The sequence below is a fragment of the Lynx canadensis genome, chromosome B1, assembly GCF_007474595.2.
Source record: "Lynx canadensis isolate LIC74 chromosome B1, mLynCan4.pri.v2, whole genome shotgun sequence".
Lineage (NCBI taxonomy): Eukaryota > Metazoa > Chordata > Mammalia > Carnivora > Felidae > Lynx > Lynx canadensis.
This window is the reverse complement of record NC_044306.2, coordinates 139,820,567-139,839,010: the sequence shown is the minus strand read 5'-3', so window position 1 is coordinate 139,839,010 and position 18,444 is coordinate 139,820,567. Positions and strand designations below refer to the sequence as shown.

Sequence of the window (18,444 nt, the reverse complement as noted above, 5' to 3'; positions counted from 1 at the left end):
ATCGTAATTGCAAGGGGATGAAGGCTGAGAGGGGATGAAGACAAAAGGGGGAGCTGATTGCAAAGCTATTGTATTAATTCAGGTATGAATTGGTGTATGATGCAGCATTTGGAGGGAAGCAGATAAACATGAGAGATTAGGAGGTAGAATCTCTAAGACTTGATGAAAGACAGGATGCATGGTGAGGGAGAGGGAAAAGCTTGAGATGACCCACATTCCCAGCTTAGGTGACTAGGTGGATAGTGGTATCACGTGCTGATGACTCATACCCATCAAATCATGATTCATAAACATGATAAGACATTGTTTCTACTGTTTCACTCTTAAAAACTGGCAAAGGAAGGGGAAGCAGAATCAGTTGCAAAGGAAAAGATGGCATAGCATTGTAGTGTAGTGCAAAGGGTTTTGGTGTAACAATTTATGGAACAAGTATAAGTTAATGATCTCAGTTACTATTTAAATGAAGAAGACCTTCAGACAGAGACGTGTCAGCTAAAGAGGGATAGCTGGATGAGCGGTTCTAATTCTTTCTCCTTAATGTTTTCCCTCTTTGATTCTTCCCACCCTCACCACGACGGACCCCAACAGATAGCTGCCCCCATTTAGTTCTGGCTCAGAAGAAACAACACCTCTTTCCTTGGCTTAGCTCTGTACAGTTGAAGTAGACAGACATTTTTTAGAGATAGTTTTCCACATTATGTACAGAAATACCAAATTTCCAGAGAAGGCTGTGAATCATTTAAGCTTCTCTTTCTGCCTCAGGTTGTTTTTCTATTATGTGGACTCTCGATGCTTTTAGTCTATGTTGTTTCAGTGTTATTTTTGTTATTTCTCCTTGATCACATTCTAATTATATCTTATATTCCTGTTTCCCCAATCTTGAGTACAAAATGAGGTCACATTCCTTTTAACATTCAAAATAAATTTTGACCCTGTGGTCCATCCCAGTATCCTGTCATAAATGTTTATTTCCTCTTCAGCTCGCTCCCTTAAGGTAACTCCAAAGCTTCCATGATGTCTAATATATTCGCTTATTATTGCTGAGTAACAAATTACCACAAATTTAGCAGCTTAAAATAACACTCATTCATTATGTCATAGTTAGCAGGTCAGAAGTCTAGCATGGTATGGCTGGATTCTCAGTTCAGGGTCTCACAAGGCTGAGATCAATTTGTCAGCAGACTAGATTCCTTTCTGGATGTTCTGGGGAAGAAGACTCTCCCAAGCCCATTTTGATTGTTGCCAGAATCCAGTTCCTTCTAATGATAGAACCGAAGTCCCTATTGCGCCTTCAACTTACAGCCAGCGACAGAGCATCAAATCTTTCACATGCCTTGGATTACCCTGACTTCTTCTACCTCCCTGTTCTGTTTTTAAGGGCTCTTGTGATTACATTGTGCCCTCCTGGATAATCCAGGATTTTCTCCTATTTTAATTTATATACTTGGTTGTATCTGCAAAGTCCCTTTTAACACAGAATGTAACATATTTGCAGATACAACAGCAGAGGGTAGAGATCACAGTAGATATATTTAATTCTGCCAACCACGTCTACCTGTTACCAAGAGATAAGTCTTAGTTACTATCCTTTGAGGGACACAAACTCACAAAACCATTTTCAATTACCAAGAAATCCCCTTTCTGACGTAGCAAGTTATCCCTGTTGAAACCCAGGCACCTACCAGCGAACTTCAACCTTCTCAAAATCATCTTCCTTATCTACCAAATGATCCTGTTTCCTAGATAAGCACTACCATCAAAACTTGATAATGAATCTGCCTAGTAAAACTCCTGTCCACTTAAGAGAGGCATTTTAATGACCTGGAGCTAATATATCTCCATATTCTCACCTCCAGGGACATGCTGCTCCGTCACAGCTCCACATTGCTAAACTTTGTTTCACAATACTCATTATAATATGATTCTCTAATTGCACATCTCTTTTGGCTTATACACATTCAGAGCCATTTCACCTCAAAGCACAATTACACAGCCTGAGCCTGAAGGAGTGGTCAGTATTCCTCACAACATACCTACCCCCTGTGTATTCTTCCCAACTTCTCTACCTGATCTCTAGGAACCAAGATTCCCTTTTCCAATATGCTAACATGCCTTTTAATGAAAGTCTTTACCCATCACATGAATAAAAAATTATAATTCCAAAAGCCTATCTACAGATATGAAAGAAAAGTATGGTAATTACAATGTAGACTTTGTGACTATTCATAGGAAGGCCAATAAGCTGAAAAAGCATCTTAATATTCAAAATGTAAAAATGAATGAAGAGTTTGCTGATGGAATAGCTCCATATATTTTATATTCACAAAATTTGAGTTTCCAAGACCTTCTAGGATAGAGAGAATATGATAAATCAAAGAACATTTGTTATTTTTAAAGAACAGAATTTTAATCTTACAATTTGAATGCATGCTACCCCCTTTCCCCTAAGGAAAGTTACCAATAATAACCATCATGTTTTGGCTTCATTTTCTTATTCCTTGCTTGCATTTGGTAATAAGGATCTACTTGTTATGTTTTTTCACACCTTCTATTTCCCTTTGTCCTTATGGTACTGTCCTATCCTAACCCCTCCTACAGCTGTATGCAATTCTCTGTCTCCTTCTTGGGATTTTCACTTATGTATATCCAATGTAAATTGTGACATCAGAAACATAAAATGAGACAGGGGAGAGTGTGTAAATGTGAACATTTTGTATGCATTCAAAGTTAAGTTCTTATCAACTTAAAATAAACTCTATAAATAAAAGATGTTTTATGTAAGCCTCATGGTAACTACAAAACAAAAACCTATAACAAATACAAAAATTATAAAGAGGAAGAAATTTAAACATACCACTACAGAAAATCTTCAAATGACAAAGGAAGAGAGTAAGAAAACAATAAAAGAACAGGGGAATTGCAAACAGCCAGAAAACAAAATGGCACTAGTAAGTCCAGACCTATCAATAATTAAGTGTAAATGGACTAAATTCTCCAATAAAAGACTTAGAGTGTCTGAATGAATACAAGATAATAAATAAATAAATAAATAAACAAACAAACAAATAAATAAAACAAGACCCAACTATATGTTTCCTAGAAATGATTCACTTCAGCTTTGAGGACACACACAGACTGAAAGTGAAGGAATAGAAAAAGATACTCCATGCAAATGGAAATTAAAAGAAAGCAGAGGCAGCTATACTTACATCAGACAAAATGGGGTTTAAAATATAGATTATAATAAGATGCAAAAAGAGATCATTATATAATGATATAAGGGCCAATACAGAAAGAAAATATAGCATTTGTAAACAATTAGGATATGTGTAAGTTCATAAGGACTATTCACAGTCCACTATTCTTGTTCTCACCGAATCAGTAGAGCAAAAAGCTAGGTGTATTTAAGTAAATTCTTTTTCGTCATGGAGGCTTGCAGAAAAAGCATTTTTTCTAACATTCCTAAGTTCTAGTATCACTACCCATCCGATTCCTCAAGCTGGGAACCTAAGAGTCATCTGTAATGCTTCTTAGTAATGACTTCTAGAATTGCTGTCTGCTATATATACCCTAATTGTGTCTATGTTTCTGCAACCCCATAACCTATAATACTTTTCAGTTCTAGCCTGGATTAATGAAACATACTTTAAACTGGTCACCTGGATTCTAGCATTCTTTACTGCCATCTCCTTAAATCCATTCTTCATTCACTGCCAGGATAGTCTATCTAAACTGCATATCTTTCCCTGCCACTTTCTTATTTATAATCCTCAGATATTCCCATTGCTTACAGGATGAAGATAGTATTGTTTGGTGTGATAAATAAGGCCTTCGGTGACCTGTTTCCTGGGTATGTCTTCAGTCTCGTTTTTCACCCACCTACTTGAACTTTCTGTTCAATTGATATTGAATTGTTGGCCACCCTACCCCCAGCATTCTCCATTACACTTCTCACAGCGTGATTCCTCATGATGTCTTATCTAGTTGGAGGGCCATTTTTCCATCCCTGATGCCATCCCTCTGCCTGGCTAATTCCTATCACTTATTTAAGATTCAGGCCTCGTGTCACTTCATCTAGGGAGCTATTTTGAACTTCTCTCAGTCAGAGTAAGGTTTCTCTCCTCTGTCTTCCCATCAAATTTCAGGCATATTTGTATTGCTTGAATTATCTGCTTTCTCCTGTTAGTGAACTTATAAGGCAGGAACTGTATGTTATTCCTCATTCTATCCCAAACATGTAAAACCGTGTAAAAAAAAAAAATATATATATATATATACATATGCTTGAAATATATATATGTACATATATGTAGATAGTATATATATATATATATATATAGCATATCTTGTATATATAGATATATAGTATATCTGATTTTATTGGATTAATGCTGATTTTGCTACATATACATATATATAGTATATCTTCTCCATTATTATTCTCTTAAAAAATGAATGAATGAATTAGTGAATTAATTAACGTGACTTCACAGATACTTCTCTCACCTCCTTGCCTTGCTAGAGCATGTGGCATCTAGACAATATTTCTCTCTTAACCTGCAGGAAAAATTGGACAAAGGACTTTGAAGTGAGAAACCCTCCAAAAGCCTTATTTTCTTAAATATTTACCTAGTAGAACCCCTTAGATGGCCTAATTGGGTGGGAGGAAGACAGCAGATGGTACCTAACATGGGGAGCACCTTTTTAATCCAGATGGCAAAATTTCCATGAATGATGCCACATATTTAGAGATGTCCTAGACCAGATCTCTGATTCTGTTCATTTCAGAGAACACTTTGTCTCACTCAGGTGATAACCGTGATATAAGCAATTGTTCCTACAAGATCCACCCATTACAATATCTATAGTGTGCCAAGAGGGGACTCTCAAACATAAATAGACTGCACAGAAAGGCTTTATTTCAGTTATCACCATGGCTTGGTCAGAAAACCTATGCTGCATTTTAATAAACACACCCTACATACACCCAGCCTGGTGAACTCAAGCAAAGCTCGGAGGTTTCTAATCCTACTCTAATGCGCATGGTGAATTAGGCCCAATTTTTTGAGAAGAGTGCCTCTTCACACCCCATGAGATGAAATAACTCCTTTTTAGCTGCTTTTTTACCCTAAAGGGACAATTTGGCTCAAAAAGCTCCCTATTTGGAGTTTATTCCTTGCCTTCCTCCTCATGGTTTGCTCCCAGGGGAGAATCTGTACTGCTTGCATGGGATATAAGCATGTTGCCTAGCCTGATAAACCTGACATAGAGTAATAGTTAGTAAAGACAAACAATGAAATAATCATCTTAAAATCACTGGCTGAATGCTGATTTTGCTACATAATATCTAGAACATTCTGTAGCTCTAATTTTATTTTCTATAAAGTAATAATTTAATAATAATTATTATTATTATAATATGTACATACATATATACCCTATTTCACGTGATTGTTTTGGACGTTAAACAAGAGTATAAAGTGAAAGCTCTTTGTAAGTGATAAAGCACTACATCAATGCAAAATTAGCAGCTATTGTTTCAATAATATCAGAAAGAGAATGAGATTAAGGGAGGGCTCACTATGAACCTCACTCCATCCCTGCACCATCCCTTCAAGTTTCTGCTTTGGAAAAGTGTTTCCTCTTCAGTCTCTTTACCACAAATGGCCATATAGGCCAATTGCTATGGGACTACCTGCTGGCATTCTTGCTTGAGCTTGAGGTTCTCGCTCTAGGTTTTGTAACTGAGAGGCGCTCCAGAATGTTTTTATACTTGCTCTGATTGACAAATCAGAAAGAGTTTGTATAACTTGTAAATCTATTTCCACAGTCCTATTATGGGGGAAATCTGATGATGTGTTCATCTGTTACTATTACCCACTGTGTTTCCACTGCGTGGGGCTGGCAATAAAGCATTCGAGATGCCCCGCCAGAGGGCTGGGGTCCCCAGTGAGGAGGCCAGCTTACAGTTTAGGATTATGGAAAGAGGTATGAAATCCTTCCTCAGAACCTTTGCCTGTAAGAAGGGTCCCTCAGAACAAGCTGCTCCCTGGTGGTGACCTAAGAAATATATTGGCTACATTATTCTCTACCCTAGGGAATCTATTACAATTAGTCAGGTATCAGGTATTATATTCCATTCACCTCTCCCTCGGTGCTTTCTACCACCAGTCCATCCACTTGACACAATACTTTTGGTTCAAAGCGCTATGGTGAGCATGCCAGACAGGTGCTAATCTGTCTTCTTGCACAAGTGAAAATTAAAAATGGTGGCCTACCGGCAGTGAGCTCCCCCTTGTACCCCTGTGCCTTAAGATGATAGGAGAGCCAACCTCACTAGCTCTCCATGCTTCACTGAGCACACTGTGTCCCCAAAGGGAAGGCACACACAGTTTCTGCCTTTTAGTAGGAGACAGTTAAGAATCATATTTCATATTTAATTTTAAACCCACAGCAATTTACCTTCTGCCTTACCTTCCAGTGTACGACTAAAAATTTCTCATAATGGTGAATACTGAGGTATGCACATTTTTCATTTCTTATAAAATCTACCTTTTACTATCCTTTCTACCTAGAATGCTTGGCTCTACTGCCTTCTGTCAGGAAACGCTCACTAGAAATACATTTGACCAATACATATATTCTTTTCTGACCCTTACAGTCCAAAAGTGCCTTACATAAATTTCTACTGTATGATTTTTCATACTCTCATAATCTTTTGTTTACCTTTTTGATGTCCCATAGACTATGAGTTCCTTGAAAGTAAGAACTGTTCTTTTGTTTTTTATTTTTTTGTTTCTTATTGTTAAATACTGAGGACCATTCCTGGCACAAAATAGATGCTTGAAATTGTGTTGAATGGAATTGAATGACCCTTCTGACTATCTATCACTGGGGCTTTTAATGTTCCCAATTATCTTAATAGTTACAGTGTGTTGTTCAACAATTATCTATATTTTCCCAACTGGCATGAGCATTTATTACATAGCTTGTTGAATTTAGAGATGCAATGTATAGCCATGAACATTAACCAAGTAAACTAACTTATGGAAAAACTAAACTTTAGATTTCATATTCTCACCAACCAAAATAATTGATCAAACATATATTTTTACATGGAACATGATATTTCAGAAATTAGGTATTATAGAATGTTTTACTACTTTGCTTTATATGGAAAATTAAAAAATAACAAGAATATTTATTATTCTAGATTAAAATTCATGTCTCTATGCCACAATTGCGATTCCATGTAATGTAATTTTTCCACAGCAATAAATTTTTTTAAAAATCAACCATAAGAAAACATGTTTTAGCATTGTTTAAATATCTTTATCATATTTTTGGCAAATCTGTGGCAGAACTTTGGAAACATTTTACATGAACATTGGGTGGATCAACTCTAAAACAGCAATATTTATTAAATTTTTTTAATGCTTATTTATTTCTGAGACCGAGAGAGACAGAGCATGAGTGGAGGAGGGGCAGAGAGAGAGGGAGACACAGAATCAGAAGCAGGCTCCAGGCTCTGAGCTGTCAGCACAGAGCCCAACGACGGGCTCAAACTCACAAACCATGAGATCATGACCTGAGCCGACATTGGTCGCTCAACCGACTGAGTCACCCAGGCGCCCCTAAAACAGCAACATTTAAATTTTTAGATTTGTAGGTGTGGAGACCATACATCTTGGCTTGTCCAGCATCATCTGAGCTTATTCTTATTGTCTTGGCACAATTATTAGTAGCAACCCCTACCTTCTCCAAGAGGATCTTAGTTTGGACAGTAAAATTATCAGGCAATCTTACATATAGGCTGTCTATACAGAGATTTAAAAAAAAGGAAACAATAGTGTTTAACCCTTAAGTGTCCCCATGGTTGATATGAAATCTCCTGATTTTTTTAGGTTTTGATAAAATCTTTTGATTTAACAAAAACTAGTTTGGTAGGATTTTAACTTTCTGTTTTTACAAATTTCCTTTAAATAGGAGTATTTCTCTGTCCTACAAATTATATTTTATCAATATACCTTCTTTCCTTTTATCTCAAATGGAATGTGTTTTAATTTTATAACCATATGCAAGTCTTAGGCACTGTAAAACTCTATTGGTCCAACTATATAAAATCCAGAAAGAGTCCATTATTAATAGAGATTGAAACAAAACTCCTTTCTAATTTTTATAAACTGTTGATTGTATTCATAGGAAAAATCTCTTAGACAAGAATAGCTTCGATTCCAGTGATATGTTCTCTGTGATGTCAAATCTCATGTTTACATGGTAGTGATTTCATTTTTTCTCTGTGCTTTACATACTGGTGACTGGAATTGTCACAATCATTATGTTTATTCTGTATTCACCCCGAAGACCTTAGCTTGCCTCTAAATATATTCTAATGCAATTTTTAAAATCTTTAATAACATTGTGCATTTTGTGTTTTCATAATTTCTATAACTATGTCCCTTCCATTCATTCAAAGGAAGGTAGTGAACAAAACTAGGCCAAAAAAGGTATTCTGGACAATGACTTTGAAATTTACTCCCCCTGGTGGTCCAAAGCCCTGTTGCCCTGTGATGTCATTAGAATATTTTCTCTGGTATCAACAAGTATCATGCAAAATAAATGACAAACAGGTAATTGTTTCAAAAAATATACATGAGGTCCCCTTATCACTTTATTATCACAGTTTACTTGTATAAGTTGTGTATAAGTACACTCATACCTGTATACTAGAATACCCAATTTCCAATATATTTATCATAAGGAGTAAATGGAAAATTGTTCTTTTATTCCAAAAGCTTAAATAATTTTATATACGTTACCTCAGAATTTCTTCTATCTATTATGGATATACTATGTTTGTTCTGTATTTTTAAGTTGTGAACACTGACTGAGACATAAATCAAAATAATGTGTAAGAACTCACTGAATCAAAAGAGGCTTTTATAATCATAACATTGTAAAGAGTCTTTGAAATATGCAGTTCAACTTCTGACTTCAGATGAGAGAAAATTGAAATCATTGCATCAGGTTTCAGATTTCCTAAGTACTGGGTCAGTGTTCTAGATCAATTCTCTTAATTTCCTTTTAAAATAATTTTTTTCTTGCTTCGTCTTTGTTTTAATTCTGTAATAACTGAAATTAATATTATTAATTGGGTCATAAATAATAATAGTAGAGATGGGTATATATGATTTATTTAATCCATAAACATTTATTGAGTGCCACTTAATAATATAGAAAGTACATTTGGGTGGCTCAGTAGGTTAAGTGTCTGACTTCGGCTCAGGTCATGATTTTGCAGTTCTTGAGTTTGAACTCATGTCAGGCTCTGTGCTGACAGCTCAGAGCCTGGAACCTGCTTCGTATTCTGGGTCTCCCTCTCTCTCTGCCCCTCCTCCACTCGCACCCTGTCTCTGTCTGTCTCTCTCTCTCTCTCAAAAATAAATAAACATTAAGAAAATCTTTAAAAAAATAGAAAGAGTACAGCAAGGATAAATAAGTTTGGAAGGTGAGAGAGTAAAATTCAGTTTTTGATATGTTGAGATTGAGAAGTCTGTGGTTTATCCCAGTAAATACAATTAAGCAGGTGATGTGGATTAGCAACTCAGATGGGAAAACTGAGATGGAGCAGAGGGTGGGGTAAATTGGCATAAGGGAGGTGGGTTTAATTATAAGTATTAGGAGAAAAATGTGACAGCCTGGAGAAAATCTGAGTTTGGAGAAATTTTTAAATCTCTTTTCTCTTCTTCCCTTTCTCTTATTCCTCTTCTTTCTACTTCTTTTCTTTTCTTCTCTTTTCCATTCTTTTCTTTTTTTTCTTCCTTTCTTTCCTTCCTTCTTTCTTTTCTTGTTTACTTGGGATCATTGGCGTGTGTTTGTTGGTTCTGGGGAAAAATTTATGATGAACTGAATTTGATTATATCAGAAAAATTTTAGATAATTATTTGAAGTAACTAAAGAGGGATTAAGGGATGGAATTTAGAATATAGATGGATATGATTTTTTCTTTGGAAAGGAAGAGGTGCACCTATTCCTCTGAGTTGAATGGAAGGAGGTAGGGGACATTGTCAATATAAACAAATTTGCTACTGATGGAACAGGATATTGATCATGTTTCCATTGATGTTCTTTATTTTTCTAGTGAAGTAAGAGATAACTCATCTTCTGAGACTAAGGAGGAAAGTGGAGGAATAGGAGACAGGAACAATATAATGAATGATAGAGAAAGATAACTAGAGACATGTAAAAAAATTGCTCTGCAGCACCTGAAATCCAACTGGGGTTAGAAATTTGGAATTTAGAATTACATCAGTGATAGAGTTGTTTCAGCAAGAGTTGTTAGAAGACCATATGGAGAAACAGAGAAGACAAACATTTGAATCAATTTTGAGCTGGTATTTTTCAATATAAATAGGGTCAATTGAGCAATAAAGTTGTGATTATTGGCAAGTGAATCATGAATAAGTAAAGAAATTAGTTGTTGTAAATTAGGATAAAAAGAGTGAGCCAAGGAACTCAAGGCTTCAATGAGGTAAAAATAGCATTGTAGATTAACTAACAAAGAATAATAACAGACAATAAAAATTCAATAAGAGTTAGGAGTTATGACAACATTTAGAGTGTGGATCTGGATATAGGTGTCTTAAAGGGAGTGGAATTAAGTTTGAGATATGCATTAACCCATTCTTCATTGACAAGTACTTTGCCACTTAAAAATAATTCAGGAATAATACATAATTGGATTAGTGACATCAGCAAGATAGCAGAGTAAGAAACTCTGAACCCTCTCTCCCCTTGCAAATACAGATTCAGCAACAATTTGTGAAAAATCCAGGAACTAATAAAATGCCCTGCACCCCAGAAAAATGCAAAACCAGACTGACCAAACCCAGTAGAGAGGTTTGGGATACCCTCTACCAGAATTCTTACTGTTGACACAGCACCTTATGATCAAAAAGAAACTCCTAATTCTCAGTTTCTCCCAAGGGAGGAAGGAGTCGGTTTGTATATCCAAACCCCCAACTTTTCTGAGAGGGCTCTCCAGAGGACTGACTTCTATCTTGCCAGTCTTTGAGCTCAAGACCAGCACAGCCTATCTACCTAGGGAAGAAGGGAGGCAGTGACTTGGGCTAGTAAGCACCATAGAATAATGCCCCCCTGCTCATTACAGGGCAAGCAGACAAAACCCATAGCTGCCTGCTTCTCTCTGGGGAAAGAAATGTTGGAAGAGGACTCTAGAAGTTGTAGCCTGGCTTCTTGGTAACAGTTTTCTCCTGTATGAGGCCAGTCCATGAAGATTTGGAGAGGTGCCTGCTTTGTTTAACATATAGGCATCAATGGAGAGAGTCAAAGAAAATCAAGAGTCAAGCAAAGATGTTCCAAAAAATAAAAATAAAAAGGAAAATAAATCTCCAGAAACTGACCCTAAAGAAATGGAGTAACACGATTTGCCTGAAAGAAAATTCAAAATAATTGTCATAAAGATGATCACTAGGGTCAAGAGAACAATGCATGAACAAAGTGAGAGATTCAACAAAGAGATAGAAAATATTAAAATGTACGATACAGAAACCATGGAGGTAAAGAACATATTAATTGTACCAAAAAGAAAAAGAAAAAAAAGGCCATTTGACTTCTACAAGTCCTCTTCCAACATTTCCTTTCCCAGAAAGAAGTAGGCAGCTGTGGGTTGTGTCTGCTTGCCCAACATTACATTAGATCAAAGAGAAGAAAGGATCTGTGAACTCAAAGACAGATCATTGGAAATAATTAAGTCAGAGGATTAAAAAGAAAACAGAATATAAAAGAATGAAGAAAGCTTTAGGGTGTTTGTGGATACCATCAAGGGACCAATATATAAATTTTTGGATTCCCAGAAGAAGAGAGAGATAAAAGATCTGAAAATTTATTCAAGAAATAATGGCTGAAAACTTTCTAAATCTGGGGAAGGAAATGGACATCCAGATCCAAAAAGCTGAAAGAATGCCAATTAGAGAAATCCAAATAAATCCATATCAAGACACATTATAATCAGATCGTCAAAAGTCAAAGAAAGTTTCAAAAGAAGCAAGAGAAACATGACTTGTCACCTCCAAGAAACCCCCTTTCCCATAAACAATCAGCACATTTTCAGCAGCAGCCCCCGTAGGCCAGAAGGGAGTGGGAAGATATATTCACAGTGCTGAAAGAAAATAAAAAAGCTACCTAGTAAAGCATACTCAGAAAATCTGTCATTCAAAATGAAGGGAGACAAAGATTTATCCAGACAGAGAAAAGCTGAGAGAGTTCATCACTCTGCTTACAAGAAATGCTAAAGGGAGTCCTTCGGGTTGAAATGAAAGGATGCTAAACAAAATACAAAAGCATTTTGTTTAGTAGGAAACTATTTTATGTAATACATACTGTCATGGTGGTGGGCAAATCACTCCTAATTCTACTATAAAAGTTAAAAGTTAAAATAGAACTAAAAATAACATTAAAAGATAACACATTATGAATAGATGTAAACCATGACAACAATAATACAAAGTTCATGAAGGGGAGAGGTTAAAATGTAGATTTTATGTATGTGATTGAACTTAAGTTATTATCAGTTTAAAATTGACTATTACAACTATAAGATATTATGTGAACCCCAAGGTAACTACAAAATAATACTTATAGAAGATACACAAAAGGGAAAAAAAAGGTATTCAAACCGCATCAATAAAAAAAATCAACAAAACACAAAGGAAGACAGCAAGAGAGAAGACAGGCAAAAGACTCTAAGACCATCAGAAAACAATTAATAAAATGACACAAGTAATTTTTTCCCATTGATAATTTAAGTGTAAATGGATTAAAATGTCAGTAAAAAGACACAGAGTGGCTGAATGCATCTAAAAACAAAAACAAACAAACAAACAAACAAAAACTCAACTATACGCAGTCCAGAAGAAACTATTCAAAGATGTGGCAACTTCCTAAATGTATATGCACAGATCAATGTATAAAGAAAATGTAAGTGCACCTGGGTGGCTCAGTCGGTTAAGCGTCCGACTTCAGCTCAGGTCATGATCTCCGGTTTGTGAGTTCGAGCCCTGCGTCGGGCTCTGTGCTGACAGCTCAGAGCCTGGAGCCTGCTTCGGATTCTGTGTCTTGCTCTCTCTCTGCCCCTCCCCTGCTCACACTCTGTCTCTCTCTGTCTCAAAAATAAATAAAGCATTAAAAAAAAATTTTTTTAAAGAAAATGTGGTCTATACATACAATGGAATATTTATTCAGCCTTAAAACAAGAAGGAAATTCTTTTCAATATGTGATAACCGGGAGATCATGACCTCAGCTGAAAGTAAGAGTTGGAGGCTTAACTAACTAAGCAACCCCCAAATTAAGTTTTTGTATAAAGAACATATATATATATATATATATATATATATATACACACACACACACATATATATATATTACACATACATATATATGTATTATATACATATACATACATATGCATGTACATATATATGTAATATATATAAAATATAAATATATATTTTATATATATATATATATATATATATATATATATATATAAAATCTGCCTGGACTTTAATAAGATTTTTAATTTGAGATCAGAGCAAGAAGACAGGAATGTGTGATATGAATCATGCCACTCTAAACACAGCTATGACTCAAGCATTTTACTGGGATTATCCCTATCTATATGTCTCATAAATAATTATTTAGAGAGACATATATGAGATTTTGAATCACACCCATGTCCCCTATTCTAATTTAGCAATCTTTTAACTGAATAGCCAGTTAGGTGGAGGTCAAATTATCTTAATTATGGATTAAACAGAATTTGAGAATATAGCCTGGGTGCATAGTCAGATTGGCTCCTAATACCTTCACCACTGTATTGAATTTATCACCAGTGCTGTAGGCTGCTACCTTAATATCAACCTATTGAGGGCTGAGCCTGCCATGATAAACTTCACTTTTGAAGGGTAGGTAAAGTAAGGATGTAGAAAGTCATGGGTACTCAGCATCTTTCCTCTATTTACCAATCAAATAGTCATTCTTGCTCTCTTGGGGAGGACAGACTGAGCACACAAAGATAGTTAGAAAACCACTTTTCCTAACTCTGTGCTTCAGAAGGGGCAGGTATTCCTGTGTCTTGACCATAGAAAAAGTAGTAGGGGGAGAGAGAAAATGGTTCTAATTAATATGCACTCAATCATATAAATATATGATCGATGTAGTGAATCCTTCTAAGTAGTGAAAACTTTGAGGGTAAACATTACGTTTTCAGGTGATAGCACAAAAATTAATGCCTCAGAAAACACTCATTCAGAGTGCATTTAATCAATGAGTAAAGGGAATAATAAAGGGCAAAACAACACAGATACAGGATAATATTAGACATATGAGAAACATGTTAACATTTGAACATACTAACATACTGTTAGAATTGTGTTAATAGGAATAAGATCTGTGAAATTAATATATTGAGAATTCTTACAACTCATCTTAAGTAACATATTAATTTTTGACAAATAGGTATAAAGCAAGACATAAAAAAAAAAGTGGGAGGTTTCCATAGATCAAGCACAAAAAATAGGAATAGGATAAAATGTATGCAATGTTGAGCAGTAGAAAGAACACACATGTGCTTTGAAACACAGATCTGGGTTGAAATATTAGTCCTATGATGTATTCGTTACAGGGCTTCAGCCATGCCAGCTGACCTCCTAGTCTATTTGCCTTGTCTGTGAAATGAGAGCAGCTTCATATGGGTGTTATGATAGAATACATCACGTCATGTCTGGCCTATGGTAACCTCTCAAACTCGCAGAGTTTCCTCGCTCCCTGGGAAACATATTATTAAAAAATAAAGCCTGAAAGAAATGAATTAATTTGTTTTGAATGAAAAGAGGTGACTTAGCCTGCCTTTCTTTCCAGTAAAGAGTCTCTTAATACCCTGAATACTCTTAAGACCCTGAAGAATCTGAGCTGGAAGAAGTAGATTCAGAATGCGTCAATTTTCTCCACGACTTCCTAGGGAATAGAATACTGGAATAGGAACCTAATGCCTAGAGTGTCCAAATGAGGATATTATACAAAATAGTCATAAATATGTATTCAAAGAATTTGAGAATAGCCCAGCCTAATCTTTTCTGCAAGAATTTTATCTTTTAAATTTATTTATTTTTGAGACAGAGAGTGTAAGCAGGGGAGGGGCAGAGGGAGAGGAAGAGAGAATCCTAGGCAGGCTCCACACTGTCAGTGCAGAGCCCGATGTGGGGCTCAATCCCACACACTGTGAGAACATGGCCTGAGCCAAGATCAAGAGTCAGATGCTTAACCAACTGAGCTACCAGGCCCCCCTCTTCTGCAAGAATTTTAATGACACATGTGTCTTCCATGGCTTTACAAACTATGATGCAGTTCATTTATCTTGAAACTGAATTGCCTCAAATATTTTCTCAAATATATTTGTCAATTTATTATATCATACATATACATTTCTAATAGATATTTATTTTTCTAGCTTTTACAACTGGGACAGTCATATTGCTGTTTGGAATTCAACTCCCAATTATCAAGTGATTGCTGATAATCTAGAAGGCTTACTTTTCAAATACAAAAGAGACAGAAAAATTCTCAATGTGGATCCAAAGGTAAGACTGCTTTTACATTTATATATCTCTCCAAATTTTGTTGCATTTCTTCCATTATTAAAAAATCTATTAAATATTTGACATTCTTCAGTATTTGAATCTAGAAATAAAAGACTATGTTGAAATGTAGAGCATGCATTATTCTTAAAGAAAAAAAACCTTCAAATTTAACAAATTTTTGAAAATCAATAAGGAAGAGTTTGAGAGAATTTAAATAGAACTCACAAGTGAGAATGCTTCTTTGTGCCTACCAGCAAAATTAGATCAGGGAGCCAGTGAGCAATGCATTTGTGTGCTCTGATCCTGGGGATGTCTAGTACTTTTTGCTCTAAGTGGATAGATGAATCATTTACAGAAGGGAGACTCTCACCTCACAAATGTTCCCAGAATTTTAACGTCCCTTTTTGTATGTGACTAACACTGAAAACAGTATTGCCCTTAGTGTATTTCTAAGTGGTAACTTAGAAAATATATTTTATTTGAATATTTTAAAGACATGTCCCATGGTATTTTGAATTTGTTCAAGGACAAATATTTATATATTTTCAAAGACTGTTTGCATCATGACTTTTAATCATGGCTTGTCATATGTTTGGAGGTGAAGGTTAAAACTTAAAGTCATTTGTGCTTGAGTTGCTTAGGCATCTTGTTTGTAACTTCTGAAAAACATGTTATTCACATGACAGCATCAGTCTAAAATCCAAGTCAAGAAAAATAATCCTTCATAGTGAAAGAAATAGGAATTGTATGATATGCCTAGGATAAGGGCAAGGATGGACCAAAGGAAAGTGGGAGTCTGGTTCTAAAAACTTTTCCAAGACTTCTTAGAAATTTAAAATTGAAAAAACAAAATGATTTTTGTTTCATATCTACTTAGTGTAATTTCTTGCTCATAAATATTGCCCAATAACTCAAAGAATGTTAAAAAAATTGCTCAAAAAATGAATAAATGAAATTTTGTAGTAAGAAATGGATTGTTGTCTGCAATCAGATATAGCTCCAAATAACAGAAACCCCAACACAGTGACTTAAACAGAATAGAAGCTTCTTTCTCTCTTAAGTGTGAGTCTAGATAGTGTGACTCCAAATCTAAAATGGCAGCTCCACAGTCTATAGGCAAAGGTGGACCTCATCCTCATGGGCCAAAACAGAAATCCAGCCAAAACAACCACATCCCAGACAGAATTCATGGAAGGAGTTTAAAGGTACGAAGGACATCCCCCCTTTCCCCCCACCCCCGCAGTACCTTTTAAGGAAGTTTTCCAAAAGCTACTTCACAAAGGGTCACTTATGTTCCATGGCAAGAGCTTAGTCACATGGCCATATCTATCTGCATGGAAAGCTGGGAAATGGAATCTTTATTTGGGTGGTCAAACACTTAGCTGAAATCAGAAGTTCTGGAAAAGGGAGAAAAGAGGTTTGGGTAGACAGCTAGCATTTCTGACACAACACTATCTCCTTCAAGAGAACACTTCTCTTGTGGTGCCTGGCTGTCTCAATAGGAGGAGCATAAAACATTTGATCTTCGGGTTGTGAGTTCAGACCCCACATGGGATGTAGGGATTACTTAAATAAATAAAAGTAAAAAAAAAAAAAAAAAAAAGAACACTACTCCTTTTTTTCTTTTCCCCTTTGGTCTCAGGTTTCTCATTAGTAAAATGAAGAACTGAACTTGAAAATCATTGGGGCCATATTTAGTATGAATTTATGAATACCAACACATCTTCTCTCTAGTGGTGCCCCTTTCCTTATCACAAATGAGTGTCAAAATTGAGGCAAAGTACAGGAAAGTTAATAAATTACATCTGCAGAGACTTTGAGAGGGCTAAAGATATAAAATTATTAACAGCTTCATTAAGATGTGTGAAGTAAATTTTTGAATCAGTTTTGAATGATATCACACTTAAACTACTTTAAGCTTTAAGGCTCTGTTTTAACTAACAGCATATATATACTTCAAGAATGTATGTCATGAATTACAGTTTTTATAGTCTTTGTGGAATCATTATTGAATACAAATTGTTATTTGAACATGGTTTAAATAACTTAACTAAAACACTCATTTCCTAAATAATTAATCATGATACTTCAAAGATTTAGTCAGCAATACATGAAATACAACATTTTCCTCTTTGGGGGAGGAAGGTTTTGATTATAATTTGACTATAATTCAAAAGATTCATGATGAGTCTGAAGGAAAGGTATTTCCAAATCCTGGAGAAAGAACAAGGGTTTAGTTAATTAGTGATGAGAAGAAGGAATTACTAAAAGAATTAATTATAAAAAAATTATTGGTGGGACACCTGATAATATTTAGATACTTATATGTATTTAATTTTTATATTGATTTTATCTCTTTGAAGATAAAACTAATAGATGACCTAATGGAAAAGAATGCTGGTTTCAGCATCAATAAGCAAAATTCTATGCCTTACTTTACTGTTAACTGACTGACCTTGAGAAATTCACTTAACTTCTCAGGGTTTTCTAGTTCATAATGGAAGATGTGAGTGTTGTTGTTGCTCTTCCCTGATCTCTAGGGTCCCTCTACAGCCCCAGTTCTTGGAGATTCTGACTCCACTGGTCCCAGACATACATATTTTCACAGGCAGCCAGTGAGATTCTGCTACAGATGATCTATGAACCACAATTTGAGAAAAGCTTCTCCATAAAAAGACAATAATCTCAAGAGATCTAGCACTCTTGTTTTCAAACATAAGCGTTCTCAAATATATTTTGATTTTTATGGATTAGATATGAAATTATCATGTACCTCTCCTACGT

At 35.4% G+C, this 18,444-nt stretch overlaps 1 protein-coding gene across 2 annotated transcripts in view; it reads left to right on the top strand.

The window, feature by feature from the left end:
• CFAP299 (cilia and flagella associated protein 299) overlaps positions 1–18,444 on the top strand; it is a 608,695-nt gene that overhangs the window by 574,348 nt on the left and 15,903 nt on the right. For both annotated transcript variants that reach the window (XM_030313606.1, XM_030313605.1), the window contains exon 5: positions 15,531–15,660. In XM_030313606.1, coding sequence (XP_030169466.1) covers positions 15,531–15,660 — 130 coding nt within the window. The remainder of the gene's footprint in view (positions 1–15,530; positions 15,661–18,444) is intronic.